Source organism: Saccopteryx bilineata, chromosome 4 (genome assembly GCF_036850765.1).
Source record: "Saccopteryx bilineata isolate mSacBil1 chromosome 4, mSacBil1_pri_phased_curated, whole genome shotgun sequence".
Lineage (NCBI taxonomy): Eukaryota > Metazoa > Chordata > Mammalia > Chiroptera > Emballonuridae > Saccopteryx > Saccopteryx bilineata.
In genome coordinates this window covers 55,224,353-55,243,566 of record NC_089493.1, presented here as the reverse complement: position 1 = coordinate 55,243,566, position 19,214 = coordinate 55,224,353, and the positions used below count along the sequence as shown (strand labels likewise).

At 41.7% G+C, this 19,214-nt stretch overlaps 1 protein-coding gene across 3 annotated transcripts in view; it reads left to right on the top strand.

Annotated features, from left to right (window-relative positions):
- Positions 1 to 19,214, top strand: part of TRIP4 (thyroid hormone receptor interactor 4) — an 87,337-nt gene that overhangs the window by 53,899 nt on the left and 14,224 nt on the right. For all 3 annotated transcript variants that reach the window (XM_066273990.1, XM_066273992.1, XM_066273991.1), the window contains 2 exons: positions 496 to 620; positions 2,928 to 3,019. In XM_066273990.1, the coding sequence (XP_066130087.1) occupies positions 496 to 620; positions 2,928 to 3,019 (217 nt within the window). The remainder of the gene's footprint in view (positions 1 to 495; positions 621 to 2,927; positions 3,020 to 19,214) is intronic.

The following is a 19,214-nucleotide window of genomic DNA, read 5'->3' as shown; positions in this document are numbered from 1 at the left end:
TATAATCGCCATACAATGTTAGGGTGGTTAACTTTTTTTTTTTTTTGCAAGAGAGAGAGGGACAGACAGACAGGAAGGGAGAGAAATGAGAAGCATCAACTCATAGTTGTGGCACCTTAGTTGTTCATTGATAGCTCTCTCATATGTGACTTGACCAGGGGGCTCTAGCCAAGCCGGTGAGCCCTTGCTCAAGCCAGTGATCTCACACTCAAACTAGTGAGCCCGCACTCAAGCCAGGTGAACTCATGCTCAAGCTAGCGACTTTGGGCTTTCAAAACCTGAGTCCTTAGCATCCCAGGTTGATGTTCTATTCACTACACTATCACCTGATCAGGCTGGGTGGTTAACTCTTTTGCAGACCGGCACGAAATTTCTGGCAGACTGGTGGTTGAAAGTCACTGATCTATAGATCTCTGTTCAACTGGATAATTTGCTGTAAGGTCATCCAAGACGCTAGAATTTAAATTCTTCTCACTAACTTTATACTTGTTTAAGGGTGGAAGGCAGAAGCTGGTACACCCCTCACAGAGGACGCCTTTGGATTGCAGCTACAGCCAAAAGACCCTCCCCTCAAGAAGTCTCAGAACTCCAGACTACATATCGTTTTCTTCGTGGGAAAGGTAACCACCGTGCATTCTCCTTTTAGTGTTACTTTGTGGAGAGAAGTTATTAACATTCAGATTTTTTCATTTCTTTCTTCCTATGTCTTTGTGTGTGTAGCTGAAAGTGACTTTAAATTTTGTATGTGTGTGTGTTTGTTTGTTTAGTGGCAGATCATAGACAGCTGTCAAAACCATTAATTTGCCAAATAGTGCGAATACGAATATCAGAGTCCCAACACCAGAAATAAACCAGTTAGTCTTAGTTTTCTTTTTGTTTTGTTTTGTTTTTTGTATTTTTCTGAAGCTGGAAATGGGGAGGCAGTCAGACTCCCGCATGCACCCGACAGGATCCACCCGGCATGCCCACCAGGGGGCAATGCTCTGCCCATCCGGGGCATCACTCTGCTGCAACCAGAGCCATTCTAGCGCCTGAGGCAGAGGCCATGGAGCCATCCTCAGCGCCCAGGCCAACCCTGCTCCAATGGAGCCTTGGCTGCGGGAGGGGAAGAGAGAGACAGAGAGGAAGAAGAGGGGGAGGGGTGGAGAAGCAGATGGGCACTTCTTCTGTGTACCCTGGCCGGAAATTGAACCCAGGACTCTCGCACGCCAGGCCTACGCTGTACCACTGAGCCAACCGGCCAGGGCCTAGTCTTAGTTTTATCTGAGAAAATTTTCTCCTTTTTTTTTTTTTTTTTTTCTTTTTCTTTACTATGACTACTATAAATCCTAAATTCTTTATTGGGAAGAACACCAGAAATAAGAAATTTTTTTTATTTGACAGAGACAAAGAGAATCAGAGATAAGGACAGACAGACAGGAAGGGAGAGAGATGAGAAACATCAATTCTTCGTTGCAGCACCTTAGTTGTTCATTGACTGCTTTATCATATATGTCTTGATGAGGGGGACTACAGCAGAGTGACCCCTTGCTCAAGTAGTAACCCTGTACTCAGGCAAGTGACCTTGGGCTTCAAGCCAGCAACTTTTGGGTTCAAGCCAATGACCATGGTGTCATATCTGTAATCCCACGCTCAAGCCAGCAACCCTGCGCTCAAGCCAGTGACCCTTTGCTCAAGCTGGTGAGCCCATGCTCAAGCCGACGACCTCGGGGTTTCGAAACTAGGTCTTCTGCGTCCCAATCCAACGCTCTATCCACTGCGCCACCACCTCATCAGGGCACAAATAAGAATTTTTATTTGAGGATGCTGGTTTGAAACCCTTGTCTTGTCTTGTCAAGGCACACATGGGAGTTGATGCTGCCTGCTTTTCCCCTTGTCTTTCTCTCTTTCTCTCTCTCTCTCTAAAATGAATAAATCTTAAAAAAAAAGAATTTTTATTGGGAATAACCCAAATAGACGTCTTCTACTAGATTTGGACAGACCAACGTTGGTTGACTTAAGGAATGTATTTTGGGACTCAGCCAAGCACCCTAAATTTGGATCCTAAAATCACTTGTGACCTTTGAGTGTCTTATTTTCCTTCCTTTTACTCAGATCACACAGTTCATTTTAAGGTAGAATGAGAGGATAATTACAGAAAACCTATAAAAGTTTTTAAGCCAAACTTTAAGAATCAAAAGTATGTGTTTCTAGCCTGATCAGGCGGTGGTGCAGTGGATAGAGCGTCGGACTGAGATGTGGAGGACCCATGTTCGAGACCCCGAGGTCGCCAGCTTGAGCGCAGGTTCATTGGATTTGAGCAAGGCTCACCAGCTTGAGCCCAAGGTCGCTGGCTTGAGCAAGGGGTCACTCGGTTTGCTGTAGCCCCCTGGTCAAGGCACATATGAGAAGTCAATCAATGAACAACTAAGGAGCTGCAATGAAGAATTGATGTTTCTCATCTCTCTCCCTTCCTGTCTGTCTGTCTCTCTCTCTGACTCTCTCTGTCTCTGCCACACACAAAAAAGTATGTGTTTCTATAAAAATGTATTTCTGTTTTGACTGATACAACTGACTTTAAGTTTGTGTTCTGACACTTTTAATGTTTCTTTTCATTACTTTTTTTGTTTGTTTTCTCTTGCCACCCATAGCTTGTTTCCAAAACCTATCACCACCAAACTTCAGTCTAATACAGTTGAGTGTAGTGGAATTGGTACTTTTGGAGTGAAGTTGTGAGGTCCTTGAACCTCGATGGTGTGAGCGGACTAAGCCAGTGCTCAAAATTCTTTTGATAAAATATCAACATTTGAGCCAAATAAAAACCTTACTGTTTTCATTATGTCTACAAATAGATAATAGAGAAAGTGATTTGTTCAGAATTGAAACAGATTCATAAGTTCCAGGGTCACAAAGAAGGTAATTTAATTTTTCTGTTATTCTTGTTTCAGATGTGGAATTTCCCAACGAATATCCATCAGGTTGTCTACTGGGCTGTGTGGACCTAATTGACTGCTTGTCCCAGAATCAATTTAAGGATCAGGTGAGTAGGAGTACTTCTCTTGGACAAATGCTTGGTTCACCATCATAGCTGACATATAGATCCTTCAAAACAGAATATCCTGAAGATAGTAAGGTGCTAGCAACTGAATTTATTTTATTTTTTACAGTGACAGAGAGAGAGTCAGAGAGAGGGATAGATAGGGACAGACAGGAATGGAGAGAGATGAGAAGCATCAATCATTAGATTTTCGTTGCAACACCTTAGTTGTTCATTGATTGCTTTCTAATATGTGCCTTGACCATGGGGCTACAGCAGACTGAGTGACCCCTTGCTCGAGCCAGCGACCTTGGGTCCAAGCTGGTGAGATTTGCTCAAACCAGATGAGCCTGCGCTCAAGCTGGCGACCTTGGGGTCTCGAACCTGGGTCCTCCGCATCCCAATCTGACGCTCTATCCACTGCGCCACCTCCTGGTCAGGTGCTAGCAACTGAATTTAGATGTGAAAGTACCTTTTTATTTACTGATTTTTTAATTTTTTTTAGGGCAGAGAGAGAGAGAGGAGCATCACTTTAGTTGCTCAGTGATTATTTCTTATATGTGCCTGTGGTTCATACTGGCAACCTCAATGTTCCAGGTTGACACTGTTTACTGCACCACCACAAGTCAGGCTGTGAAAAGAATCTCTTAATTAGGGAACATTGGGGATAGAAAAGACCAGGGTAGAAACAGAAAAAATATAGTGATTGTTTGGGTTCTGGTATTTGGAAGATGAATACATACACATTTCTTTTTTTTTTTTTTTTTTTTTTTTTACAGAGGCAGAGATAGACAGGGACAGACAGACAGGAACAGAGAGAGAGATGAGAAGCATCAATCATCAGTTTCTTGTTGCGTGTTGCGACTTCTTAGTTGTTCATTGATTGCTTTCTCACATGTGCCTTGACTGTGGGCCTTCAGCAGACCGAGTAACCCCCTGCTGGAGCCAGCGACCTTGGGTCCAAGCTGGTGAGCTCTTTGCTCAAGCCAGATGAGCCCGCGCTCAAGCTGGCGACCTCGGGGTCTCGAACCTGGGTCCTTCCGCATCCCAGTCCGATGCTCTATCCACTGTGCCACCACCTGGTCAGGCATACATACACATTTCTGCATAAAAAGCGTTTGCCACAAGTCAGCTAATACATATAGGATCTTCATCCCTTAAAAGTTTGCTGCTGCCTGAGCAGGTCGTTGCGCAATGGATAGAGCGTTGGACTGGGATGTGGAGGACCCAGGTTCGAGACCCCGAGGTCGCCAGCTTGAGCGCAGGCTCATCTGGTTTGAGCAAGGCTCACCAGCTTAAGCTCAAGGTCGCTGCTTTGCTGTAGCCCCATGGTCAAGGCACATATGAGAAAGCAATCAATGAACAACTAAGGAACCGCAACGAAGAATTGATGTTTCTTATGTTTGCTGCTTTTGGTGAAGAAACCCTCCATTATCCACTGAATTATTTCAATTACGGGTGGGATTGGTAGAATTTGTTATTACTTATTCTGGAATATTTGGTCTAGGCCAGAGGAGTCATGATAAGCAAATGTTTGAACTCTGATTGCTGGGACTGTGCCAAATTTTGGGGTGTGGTGTTTGTACATATGTGTGCATTTAACATATTTGTATTTTGATCATTAAAGATTGAACTGACATAACTAAAGTACATTTTTGAACAGCAGAGGGAGCTGAAGGACTTTAGCTTAATTGGAAAACTTGAAATTTAGAGTCTTTAAGATTCAGACTAGAGAAATCCAAAATGAGAAGGTCCATCCTGGAAGCATGAAAAGTTTTACATAACATTATGGTTTTCCTGTTCTTTGAATAATTACTTTAAGCAGCAGGTTTTCCACCACTGTGCTTAAAAAAATGTTCTTCACGCTGACCGTGGTGACACAGTGGATAAACTGTTGACCTGGAATGCTGAGGTCGCAGGTTCAAAACCCTGGGCTTGCCTGGTCAAGGCACATATAGAAGTTGAAGCTTCCTGCTCCTCCCCCCTTTCTTTATCCCCCTAAAGTGAGTAAATAAAAATCTTAAAATAAAAAAAAATGTTTTTCAGCTTAATTTTTCTTAGTAAATTCTTTTATTTTTCAGACTCATTTGCCTTTCATTAGTGTTATTACTGTATGCTTTTTAAAATGAAATTAGGCCCTGGCTGGTGGGTCAGTGGATAGAGCATCAGCCCAGCATATGGACATTCTGGATTTGATTCCCAGTCAGGGCACACAGGAGAAATTATGATCTGCTTCTTCCCTTCTCCCTCTTCTCCTCCCACAGCCAGTGGCTCGATTGGTTTGAGCATTGGCCCCGGGTGCTGAGGATGGCTGGGTTGGTCCCAGCATATTAGCCTCTAGCACTAATAATAGCTTAGTACCTTGAGCATTGGCCCCAGATGGGGTTGCTGGGTAGATCCTGGTCCTGGCACATGTGGGAGTCTGATTTTCTTTTCTTATCTTTTTTTTTTTTTTAGTGAGAGAGACAGAGTGAGGGACAGATACAGACAGACAGGAAGGGAGAGAGGTGAGAACCATCAACTCATAATTGTGGCACCCTAATTGTTTATTAATTGCATTCTCAAGCATGCCTTGACTGGGCATGCTTTAGCTGAGCAAGTGACCCCTTGCTCAAGCTAGAGACCTTAGGCTCAAGCCAGTGACCTTGGGCTTCAAGCCAGCAACCATGCAGTCATGTCTATGATCCCATGCTCAAGGTGGCAACCTCTGGGTTTCAAACCTGGGTTCTTTGTGTCCCAGGCCAATGCTTTATCCACTGCCTGGTCAGTTTTTGTCTTTAATTTTCTTGTGACTCACCTTCTCAGCCCTTCTTTGATTACTTTATGAGTCCATTGAATGCAATTTGGCATGAAATTTTATTCCTAGCCTTTCTTCTGCTCTTAGCATCTGATCCAGACCTAGGCAAAACCATAGACATATGGAAGCTCTTTATTTTCCACACCCTTGTGCCTGTTCTATCTTTCTTATGGCCCTTTTGCCCATTTTTTTGTTTTGTATCTTTTTCTTCTACTCTTTTTTCCTTTTTTTTAGTCTAGAAGTAATATAAGAATTCCTTGCATGGTTTAGGCTTTACAGTTTTAGAGACTCTCACAGTTATTAATGACATAATGGACATAATGTAACTTACTATGTTTTCTTCTTAAGATATTTGCATTTCAAAAGAGAACCCAGGAGGCCCTGGCCAGTAGCTTAATTGGTTAGAGCATCATCCTAATATGCCAGAGTTGTGGTTCAGTCCCCGGTCAGGGCACATATGAGTATCAACCAATGAATGCATAAATGAAACAACAAATTGATGTTTCTTTCTCTCTCTCTCAAATAAATTTTAAAAATTAAAAATAAAAATAAAAGAGAACCCAGGGTCATCTGGTAGTATGGGTGGTGGTTTTTGGGTTTTGAACAAGGGACCTTCTTTTACTTTCTCATTTGTCAAGCAAACCACCACCTGATACAAGATCAAACTATTTTTATTGCTAAATGTCCAGTCTTCTTTTGCCATAATTTATGTAGAGAAAGTTGGGAAGCTGTAATCCTAGTCTGTGGAGTACCACAAATCTTACAGAAACTAGAAATCTTATTAACAAAATAGATCTTTTTGGTTTCTCCAAGGTTACCTGTCTTTCAGGGTAGTTTGATACTACTCCTTGAGTTTATGGTCTTTTATCCTGAGGATGTTGAGGGCACATAGCAGTGTATGAATCTTCTCATATGTTTCCAAATGGTGGTCATAGCAACTCTCCTTATGAATTTCCCTGATATAGGACATTAAAATATCCCAAAATGCCAGAAGCCTCTAAGCTTCATTAAATATAAGAATCCTGCCTGACCTGTGGTGGCGCAGTGGATAAAGCATCGACCTGGAATGCTGAGGTCGCCGGTTCAAAACCCTGGGCTTGCCTGGTCAAGGCACATATGGGAGTTGATGCTTCCAGCTCCTCCCTCCCTTCTCTCTCTCTCTCTCTCTCTCTCTCTCTATCTCTATCTCTATCTATCTATCTCTCTAATAAAAATGAATAAAATCTAAAAAAAAAAAAAATTAAAAAAAAAAAAGAATCCTATGCTTATTTTCTCTATGGTCAGTTTTTCTGTGGCTTTTCCTCATTGTCTCTATTCTGTGTTTGAATGTATTCAGAATTTATATTAGCCTTATTTGGTGATTGTTAATCAGGTAAGGATCTTACTTAAAATTGTAGCTTTGGTATTTGGCTGCGTTTGAAAAATGTCTCAAGCACTCTTTGTAAACTACCTGTCTCTCTTTGAGCTAAGGTACTATGATGTACAAAATGTGATTGCCTAGTCTGTTTTAGCAAACTTATTCTCATTTCTGCAAGAATGAGTTGAAAATTTAGAAATAATAACCCTAGACTAGCATTTCGCAAACTATTCCATGACATAGGTGTTCTCTGAAAAAAAAAAAATCCCCCAAAACAAGGGAGGGTATTGTGAGATTTTTGTGAATACATACATTTGGAAAATGTATTTGTATTAAATAAATATATTTACTGAAGAACTTCTCAGAGCCTTCAATATGCTAGTGTGTATTATGATTCTGATACAACTCTGATATATGTGGTGGACATAATTTGCACTGTTCACAAAACTTTTTTTTTTTTTTTTGCAATGCTCTGCCCACCAGGGGGCGATGCTCTGCCCCTCCAGGGTGTCGCTCTGTTGCGACCAGAGCCACTCTAGCGCCTGGGGCAGAGGCCATGGAGCCATCCCCAGTGCCCGGGCCATCTTTTGCTCCAATGGAGCCTCGGCTGCGGGAGGGGAAGAGAGAGACAGAGAGGAAGGAGATGGGGAGGGGTGAAGAAGCAGATGGGCGCCTCTCCTGTGTGCCCTGGCCGGGAATCAAACCCGGGACTCCCACACGCCAGGCCGACGCTCTACCACTGAGCCAACTAGCCAGGGCTCACAAAACTTTTTTTTTTTTTTCCACAAAACTTTTTGACCACAGTCTCCCCCTACACACACCAACACTACCTACTTGCACACTGCAGAACTCATATTTGTGTCATGTGTAGCTTAGGCAGTGCTACTCTGGGTATGTTTGGTTTTCTTTTATCCTCATAGGTCAGCTCACTGAGGGAGAATCATTCAGGAGACACTTTCCTGACCTGTGTTTTCTTTCTGCATTCCCATATGCATGTCTGTCTCATCACCAAGCTGAATTGCATTTTCGTTGAAAACCCGTATGGATATAGAAATTTTCAACTGAAACTAATCTCCTATGTGATTTGGACCATATTTTACTTCTCCATCTTGTTTCTAACTTTTTTCTTCCCCGAAAAAACTCAGTAACTTAATTTCTAACCTTCCATTCTTGGCCTTTCTTTGATAAGTTAAAATGCACTAAGCCTTCACTATTTTCAGCATAGTGTGATCATTTAGTTTTTTTTTTAAAAATAACTGAAAAGGTTTTATTAGTGGTTGTTTAAAATCAAGTGCACTACTATAAGTGGCTTTAAAATGTGTGCTTAAAGTGCTTTCCCTTGAGCTAAGACTTTGTCTTCCTTTTATCTTCTAAGAATAGTATGGCTGGCACGGCTGATATGTGCCAGAAGAAAAATCCCACTAGACCTTCAACCCTCCTGAGTAATAGCAGGAGATTAACCTAGACAAGGTAGGAGAGCTAAAGAAAGCGCTGTAGGCTCAACTCAGGAGAGAAGTAGATGAGAGCCATCTAGTTAAAACTTCCGTATTCCCCTGGAAGGAGCCCTTGCCAGTTGCCAGCGCTTTATCGGCCAGGAGCAGATGTAAGCTCTCAAAAACAGCAGGGAGGATGTTGACTGCAACTATGCATCAAGGCTGTGGTTTGTAACCTCAATAGTAAGGCAGTTAAAACTTTTTTTTTTTTTTAAACAAAGACATTTTGATTGCCAAATCCATAATCATTAACAGCTGTGGTTTAAACAGTTCTTTAGACCTAACAAGTTTTCAAACAAAAAGTTGAGTTGGTGGCTTTTGTTCCAGTCAGTGTTATGTTGTGCTATTTATAGCTCTGCCTTCAATAGAAAATCTGATTTGTCTGAAATCTCCAAGGTCAATGATTATTCAGTTTCTTCTGTCTGGATCCAGTTTTCTCTTGCCAGTTTACTGACCTTTTAGTTCATTTGATCTTACTGTTTTTCTAATAACCAAGAGCCTATCTTCAAGGAATTATGTTGAAGCAGGTCTACTGCTGGGTGCCTATATAATTGACATTAGCAATAGAATTACATTCTTCCAATGGGGAAGACTTCTATAAGATTATCCAAGCGATAAAGAACTCCAGGGAGATTGCAGATACCACTTCCTATGTGGAAATCATCAGCTTCTATCACTAATGGATTGTCTAGTCCGAGAGGTGAGAAATTAGAAAATGAAGGCAGTAATTAATAGTGTTTAAACCAGGCAATATTGGCCTTAAATAATGCAGAGACCCCAGATTCTCTTTTAAAATAGGTGAAAAGGTCTTCTCCATTGTATTGAGAAAACCTGCCAATTTATAGATCTAAAATGTATGTATCTAAGGGATCTTGAGGTCTGTATCTGAGAACCAACAAAGGGGAATTGAACATCTGCCACAATTAACCTAACCTAAGCAGTCCTTTGAAATCACAGCTCATGCCCTGGCTGGGTAGCACAGCTGGTTAGAGTGTCACCCCAACATGCCACGGTTGTGGGTTCCATCACTGGGCAAGGCACATACAAAAATCAACCAATGAGTGAATAAATAAGTGGAACAACAAATTGATGCTTCTCTCTTTCTGTCTCCATCCCTTACTCTTTCTCTAAAATTAATCAATAAAATTTTTAAAAGATATAATAAAAATAAAAACACAGCTCACTTGAGTGAGACAGGGAATGCATTTTCATAGTTCTGATGACAACTGGAACATCTACTATAGTTTCTAACAATCAGAATAGACTGTCTTGAGTTTTTTGCAACAACCTGGATATCAAGTATTCACTTAATGAGTTAAGGACAGCTATGCACATTTTTAAAAAAGAATAATCTAGGCAGCAATACTTTCTGTTTGTGTTTATTCTGAAGTGAGGAGGAGAATGGTAACACGTTTATATTTAGTTATGTACATTTTTAAATGTTCAGCTTTTCATCTGAAAATGAACATATAATTATTAAGATTTTCTTAAGTATTTTTTTTAATTTTTTAAAATTTATTCTTTTTTTTTTTTTTTTTAGAGAGAGGAGAGGGAGAAACAGAAAGAGAGAGAAGAGACAGAGAGAGGGGGGAGAGGAGCTGGAAGCATCAACTCCCATATGTGCCTTGACCAGGCAAGCCCAGGGTTTCGAACCAGCGACCTCAGCATTTCCAGGTCAACGCTTTATCCACTGTGCCACCACAGGTCAAGCTCTTAAGTATTTATTCATCAATAAATACTTGAATGTCTGCCACAAATCATATACTTTTTTTAGACACTAAAGGAAAAAGAAAGTTGAATTAGCCATGGGTTCTGTCTTCAGAATGAAAGACCACTAGGTAAATAAGATATGTATGTAAATAACCAAATACAAAATAAAAAGTAAAGACAACTGTTTCAAAAGAAGTAAAGACTGCCTCTGAGGAATTTAAAGGGAGGAAAGGTTGCTTCCAGCTAGCAGGGATCACAATAGACTTTATGGAAAAGATGGCTTTTGAATTAACCTTGAAGGATAGTGATAATAAAATCTATCACTTTTTGATCAGTTATTATGTGCCAGACATTATGTATATTATTTTATAATCCTCACAACAACTCCAAGCAAGCTATTATTGCCACTTTTTTAGAAATGAAATAACTTTAAGAGTTAAAATAACTTGTGTACTGTTAGTCAGTAGTATAATTGGGATTGCTGTTTAAGTTTTCCTACTTGTATAGATAGTAGAAAAGCATATTCCAAGGAGAAGGAGTAAGGGAGATAGAAAATTATGGGCTTGTATGGAAAGTAATAGCAAACCAGTTTGTTAAGGGAAAAATATGAGTGAAGAGGAACAAGCAGCATACAAAAATGGAAAGTTACTGTATGTTTTGGTCAGAGGTAGATACCCTTGAATGAAAGACTTTTTTCTGTAGTCAGTTATGGGATGGGGTAGGTGTTTTGAACTGATCAGAGCCTTGTTTGAGGAGAATCTGGCAGCAATGTGGAAGATGGATTGTAGTGAAAAAAATGAAGGTAGAAAGACTAGTGTTATCATCTAAAGTAGAGTTTTTTGCTTATTTGTTTGTTTTTAGTGAGAGGAGAAGAGATAGTGAGACAGACTTCTGCATGGGCCCTGACCAGGATCCACCTGGCAACCCCCACCTGGGGCTAATGCTCGAACCAGTTGAGCCACTGGCTGTGGGAGGGGAAGAGGAGAGCAGGGGGCCGGGGAGAGAAACAGATGGTTGCTTCTTTGAAGTGCCCTGACTGGGAATTGAACCCGGGACTTCCATATGCCAGGTTAATGCTCTATTCGCTGAACCACCGGCCAGGGCCCAGATATTTTAAAATATTTGTTCTAGGATAATGCCAGTGGACTTAGACGAGGGAGACTGAATCACTTAATGTGACACCTTCATTTTACCTGTAAATAAACCCAGGCTAGAGAGAAAGTGGTCTGCTGGATATAGAAGGAATCCGCTGTAGTCTTGCTATCTTACTACAATCTCTCCAAGACTTCTTGATTTGGCATACACTCTACTGTATGAAACCATGTGGCTAATCATCTCCTAAGTTAAGGTTTTATTGCTCAGACTATTATATAATCATACATTCATGAAGTGTTGACCATGTGTCATGTACTAGGCACTATGCTAAAGAATAAGGATCCAGAGTTTTTGTGTTTTGTGGGTTTTTTTGTGGCAGATGACAGAGAGAGTCAGAGAGAGGTACAGATAGGGACAGACAGACAGGAACAGAGAGAGATGAGAAGCATCAATCATCAATTTTTTCATTGGACACCTTAGTTGTTCATTGATTGCTTTCTCATATGTGCCTTGACCGTGGGCCTTCAGCAGACCGAGTAACCCCTTGCTCAAGCCAGCGACCTTGGGCTCAAGCTGGTGAGCCTTGCTCAAACCAGATGAGCTCATGCTCAAGCTGGCGATCTCGGGGTCTTGAACCTGGGTCCTCCACGTCCCAGTCCAACGCCCTATCCACTGCTCCACTGTTTGGTCAGGCAGGATCCAGAGTTTTAACAAGGCATTTCATTCCCTCTAGTTCTTTAAGTCTACTAGAAGAGACTGAGACAAGAAAACCCAACCATAATAATTATCATATGAACAAAGTAATGCGCAATAGAGGGGATCTAACTTCTAATTCAGCTGGAGGTAGGGTGGGGGGTTAAGGAAGTTTCTAGAAAAGGTGAGTCCTGGCCTGACCTGTGGTGGCGCAGTGGATAAAGCATCGACCTGGAAATGCTGAGATCACCGGTTCGAAACCCTGGGCTTGCCAGTCAAGGCACATATGGGAGTTGATGCTTCCAGCTCCTCTCCCCTTCTTTCTCTCTGTCTCTCTCTCCTCTCTCTCCCTTTCTCTCTCCTCTCTAAAAAAAAAAAAAAGAATAAAAAAATAAAAATGTCTTTCTCAATATACCAAGCTACATTCTTGTCCACCAAGAGTGTTCCTACTCATTCTTTTTTCTTCTTTCTTTTTTATTTATTTCTACTTTTTTTACTTTTGAGAGAGTGAGAGACAAAGGAATGGAGAGAGTGAGGACCATCAACTCATTGCTTTCACTTTATGTGCACATTGATTGCTTCTCATACGTGCCTTTATCAGGGCCAACCTAGTGTCCCCTTGTTTAAGCTAGTGACCTTGGGCTTTCCATGCCAGCAACTTTTGGGCTCAAGCTGGCAAGCTTTGGGATCGTGTGGAGGATCCTGCCACTCAAGCCAGTAACCCTGCACTGAGAAGCCCAAGCTCAGAGCTGGCGACCTTGGGGTTTCCAACTAGCAACCCCAGCATTCTAGGTTGATACCTTATCCACTGCACTGCCACCAGTCTGGCTCCTGTTCATTCTTTATTTTTATTTATTTATTTTTAGTGAGAGGAGGGGAGAAAGTGAAACAGACTCACACATGCACCCCAAGCAGGATCCAACTGGCAATCCCTGTCTGGGACCAATGCTCATATCAACCTAGCCATCTTCAGTGACTGAGGCCAGTGCTCAGACCAACCAAGCCATCCTCGGCTCCTGCTGTTTTTTTTTTTTTGTTTTGTTTTGTTTTTTACAGAGACAGAGAGTCAGAGAGAGGGATAGACAGACACAGACAAACAGATAGGAACGGAGAGATGAGAAGCATCAATTATTAGTTTTTTGTTGCGCATTGCGACACCTTAGTTGTTCATTGATTGCCCTCTCGGATGTGCCTTGACCACGGGCCTTCAGCAGACTGAGTAACCTCTTGCTCGAGTCAGCGACCTTGGGTCCAAGGTGGTGAACTTTTGCTCAAACCAGATGAGCCTGTGCTCAAGCTGGTGACCTCGAGGTCTCGAACCTGGGTCCTCGGCATCCCGGTCCGACGCTATATCCACTGCGCCACCTCCCGGTCAGGCGCTGTTCGTTCTTTAAAACTGCTCAGATGTCAGTCTTTCTTGACCTCAGCCCATTTCCTGCTTAGCAGTAAATTGCTTCCTTCTTCTAGGCCACTGTATTGATATATTTTTGCATTTTTTAACTTTTTTTTTTTTGGTAATTACAAAAAATTGTTCACATGTAATTTCTTTAGGTGGTCACCATCTATATATATGTCTTATTCACCTTTTTATCTCCAATGTCCTAGTATGTAGCCTGACACATAGAAGGTGCTCAGTGAAGGTGGTAACTATATTGAGAGGCAGGCAATGGTCAGTATATGAAAAGCCTTCAATGCTTTGTGAAGGAATTTGAATTGTATTCTAAAGGCAACGATGTAAGTGATATAATGAGATGTGTACTGGCAGCAATAGGAAGGATGGACTGGAGAGGGCAAGCCTGAAAACAAGAATGTGATTGTTGAGGTGAGGCATGACGAAGGCCTGCAACAATCCTCTGGCAGTGGAGTTGGGCAGAAGAACAAATGACTGAAATGTTTAGGAAGTAAAGTCTATAGGATTTGGTGATTTCATTGACTATGAAGAATGAGAGAAAGAAAGAAGTCTAGGACAAACTTGGATTTCTGGCTGTGGTAGGTGGGTGAATGGTAGTACCATTAGTCCAAATGGGGTGTACAAAAGAAGAGAATTTTCTTTTAAGGTAAATTACTTTTTAAAATAAATGAGCTATGGCTTGACTGGTGGTGGTACAGCAGATAGAGCATTGACCTGGGATGCTGAAGTCCCAGGTTTGAAACCCCAAGGTAGCCAGCTTGAGCATGGGGTCACTGGCTTAAGCATGGGATCATCAAAATGATCCCATGGTCACTGGCTTGAGCCCATGGTCGCTGGCTTAAACCCAAGGTCATTGGCTTGAACCCAAGGTTGCTGGCTTGAGCAAGGGATCACTGGCTCAGCTTGAGCCTCCTGGTCAAGGCACATGAGAAGCAGTCAATGAATATCTAATTATGTTGATGCTTCTCATCTCTCTCCCTTCCTGTCTTTCTCTCTCTCTCTTTCTAAAATACTGCTACTAATAATAAATGAGCTCTGGCAAAGGAAACCTATATTTACTGTATTGTAGCAGTGAAGGAGAGGTATACTCTAGTGTGTGATCATACTAAATTCAATTTTTCTGTAATATTTTATTTGCATAGTTTAAAGTCTTTTAATCTGTGTTGTTCTAAAAGACAAATATGTGATAAAGGGGTATCGTTAATGTTAATAATTCCAGATTACTTGATAATGATTTTACCTTGATGTGTCAACTAAGGTCAAAGGATTCTTTGAGCTCTGCTTCAGAATAGTTTTCAGGTGAGTCAAACCAAACTTTGAGAGATAAAATCTAAAATTGGCAGAGTCCCTAACTCAGGGGAAGTCTTAGCATTCTGAAGTATTAGCCCCAGGGTAGACTTCAGTGGTTAAGAACCTTATAATATAGTATCTTTAATTAAGAGCAATTTCCTTTCGGTTCTCACTAGTTTAAGTTGGAGTGAAAACCTGTTATAGGAAAATTAAGACCCTGGCTGGTTGGCTCAGGGGTAGAGCATTGGCCTGGCATGTGGATATCCCGGGTTTGATTCCCGGTCAGGGCACACAGGAGAAACACTCATCTGCTTCTCCTACCTCCTCCTCTCGCTTCTCTCTCTCTCTCTCTCTCTCTCTCTCTCTTTCTGTCTCTTTCCCTCCTAAAGCCATAACTCAGTTGGAGTAAGTAGGCCCTGGGCACTGAGGATGGCTCCATGGCCTCCTGCCTCAGGTGCTAAGAAAAGCTTCGTTGCTGAGCAATGGAGCAATGCCCCAAATGGGTAGAGCATCACCCCCTAGTGGGCTTGACGGGTGGATCTCAGTTGGGGCGCATGTAGTAGTCTGTCTCTGCCTCCCCTCCTCTCACTAAATTAAAAAAGAAAATGAGAGAAAAAAGAAAAGACCAAAAATAATTGTCATGAATGGGTGATTCTCATTTAGGCCTTAAAAAGTCAGGACAGAAAAACTATGAGGTTAATTTTAGAGAAACATACTTGATTGGGTTCTATTCCATGTGGAGGTTCCAGCATAGGATTTCAAAAGACACAGAAAACCACAGTGGAAATTTTACATTGAGTAGGATGGGACCAGGAGATCGATGCTGTGTGGCTTCAACCAGATCATCTTCCTCAAGTGACTATAAGACCCATAAACTACATACCACTTATCCCTTATTCTTTTTACCTGAAGCAAATTTGAATTGTCTTTGTATCATTGAGTTGGAACCACTTGTTTTTGATACATGATTTGAATTGATTACTGATACATGGGAGTTCAGCTATCCCACTTTGGGCCAGCTGGCATGATCTTTATCCAACCTCAATCAAATATACAGTAGTCAGAGTATCATGATCAGTGTTACTCTGATGTGAGAAAACTTTTGTCCTCCAATAGAGTGGGGCCCAGGGTGCTAGTTATCCTTTGAACACCTTGAATTGCTTTGAAGGAAAATGTAAACAAGAACTATTTATCAGAGAACACGGTTGCTTTCAGGATCTGCTTCTTTGGATCTATTGTGCTTGTGGCCTTTTTATCTGACTCATTTCCTTCTCTCTTTCTGAGTATTATCACCACAATCTACTTGGAGTTGGTTTTCAGCTAACTAGATTTCAGGGCCTGATTTTGTGTCCTATCTAGTAGTTCCTCAAAGTTTAAACCAAGAACACCTACAGCAAATATATGTTCCTTGTCCATGACTTTTTTCTTGACTGCTTTAGCTTTTGATTTTGTTCTCTGGAGACATTTATAAGATTTATAGGTCATCTGGGGATTTGTGGAGAGTGACATCATTGAGGAATTACTGATCATTTCAGTACAACTAAATGGAGGCACACTTACAGAGTTGGTGAAAATGCCCACTTGGTTCTGATTAATAGTTGTTGCCCAAAACTACTAAACTTTTTTTTTCCTTTTACGAAAATGGCATAAGAAATATTTTCTACATGGCTGGAGAACAATTTTCCTCTGGAGGAGAGAAGAAAATGTCTGTTTAGTAGTTAATTACCTGTTATGTTAGCTGTGAAACTTATGAGGCATGGAAGAGGAGTCCCCCCAGCTCCCCTGGTGGTTGGGCTAGAAACCAGGTGATGGGAGTCATGTTGTCTTAGGTAAGAACAGTAGCAACTTCCTGAGGAGTCTTTTTGTGTGTGTGTGTGTGACCAAAGACAGAGAGAGACAGAGAGAGGGACAGATGGGGACAGACAGGCAGGAAGGGAGAGAGATGAGAAGCATCAATTCTTCGTTGTGGCTCCTTAGTCTCCTTAGTTGTTCATTGATTGCTTTCTCATATGTGCCTTGTCCTGGGGGCAGGGGGGCTACAGCAAAGTGAATGACTCCTTGCTCAAGCTAGCGACCTTGGGCTCAAGCCAGTGACCTGGGCTTCAAGCCAGCAACCTTGGGCTCAAGCCAGCGACCATAGGCTCATGTTTGTGATCCCATGCTCAAGCTGGCAACCTCATGCTCAAGCTGGTGACCTCATGCTCAAGCTGGTGAGCTCCCGCTCAAGTTGGATGAGCCCACACTCAAGCCTGCGACCTCGGGGTTTTGAACTTAAGTCTTCCACATCCCAGTCCGATGCTCTATTCACTGTGCCACTGCCTGCTCAGGCCTGAGGAATCTTTTACTGAATCTGAATTGTGGCTTTGAGTTGTTTGCTTGATCTTATAATCCATATTGTCTAGTGTGCTGTGTCCATGATCCTTAATGTAGCATTCTCTCTAAACTGTATATGATATCAGAGTTTATCCACATTCTTCACAAATATGAATCCTTTCTTAATTTACTCTTTGAGTCAGCTGCACTTTAGTCTTGACTCTCAGACCAAAAATCCCTCTTTTGCCTCTGACTTGTTACTGTGTTGAGGTTCGTAGGGCCCAGGCTGCAGTTGTAGAGATTTTGCTTTTATGGAGGTACAGAGGTTCTGCCAAACTGACATTGCTGTAATGCATTTTGCCATGAAGAATAACCTCTCTTCCTAATGCATAAGCCTTACTTTTCTTTATTCCTTGTAGGCTGCTTTGTTCTTCGGCTCTGTTTCTTACAAGCCTCCTGAAGTTCGTGATAAAGCTTGAGAAATGGGATATTCACATGAAATCTGGATTTAGTTGTGAAAGTTTTCTTTTTTTTAATTGAATTTATTGGGGTAACATTGGTTCACAAGGGAAAGTTGATTTTAGGGTTTATCTTTATTGTGAGGCATGAGTGGGTCCAAGGAACCTCGGTTCTATAATTTCATTTATCTATACTTTTCCCCTTTATTTGACATTTGCTTACTGTGTTAATATATGTCAGGGTAGTTTTTATTAAACATAAGGATTTTTTTTTTTTGTATTTTTCTGAAGTTGGAAACGGGGAGGCAGTCAGACAGACTCCCGTATGTGCCCGAACGGGATCCACCCGGCATGCCCACTAGGGGGTGATGCTCTGCCCATCTGGGGCGTTGCTCTGTTGCAACCAGGGCAATTCTAGCACCTGAGGCAGAGGCCATGGAGCCATCCTCAGTGCCCGGGCCAACTTTGCTCCAATGGAGCCTTGGCTGCAGGAGGGGAAGAGATAGACAGGAGGAAGGAGAGGGGGAGGGGTGGAGAAGCAGATGGGTGCTTCTCCTGTGTGCCCTGGCCGGAAATCGAACCCGGAACTCCTGCATGCCAGGCTGACGCTCTACCACTGAGCCAACCGGCCAGGGCTTATTGGACACCTGCCAAGACACAAATGTTTTAATTTGACGTGAAGGATAACAGATTACAGAGTAGCATCTGCTTTTACCTAGAGTTACAGTCTGAGGAGTGTCCAGTTTCCAGCATGTGTGTATTCAGCATTATTAAATTAACCTTAATGTACAAATTGGTAAATTTCATATTCTTTCATTCAACAAGTATTTATTGCTTTACCTACTATGTGCAAGGTATGATTCTAGGTGATGAGAAGTAAATTTTGACAAAAATCTCTGCCTTCGTGGAGCTTTCATTCTAGTAAGGGGAGGCTAAATTAAAAAAAAAAAGTAATAATAAAAGGGGATTAAGGGTTGAAACAGAGAGACCAATTAGAAGGTTAGTGTGGTATCATTTAAAGGTAGAGTTGACAGGATTTCCCAGTGGGTCAGTTGTGAAGTTTTTGGCCTGAACAACTGGATGTATGGAATAGTTGTTTATTTACTGTGAAGGAGTATGAGTAACAAAGGAGCAGGTTTGGAAGGTAATCAAAGACCTTAATGTTTTTTTTATTGCAGTAAAGTATATATAACATAAAATATACCATTTTAACCATTTAAAGAGTACAATTCAGTGGTGTTAAGTTGATCCACATGTTGTGCAATTATCACCACTACCCATCTCCAGGACTTTTTTTTATCATTCCAAACAGAAACTCTGTACCCATTAAATAATAATTCCTTCTTTCTCTACCCCACCCAGCCCCTGGTAACCTCTATTCTACTTTCTGTTTTTATGAATTTGCTTATTCTAAGTACCACATATAAGTAGAATCATACAATATTTGCCCTTTTGTGTCTGGTTTATTTTACTTAGCATAATTTTTCAAGATTCATCCATCTTGCCTGACCAGTGGTGGCACAGTGGATAGAGCTTCAACCTGGGATGCTGAGGACCCAGGTTCAAAACCCCAAGGTTGCC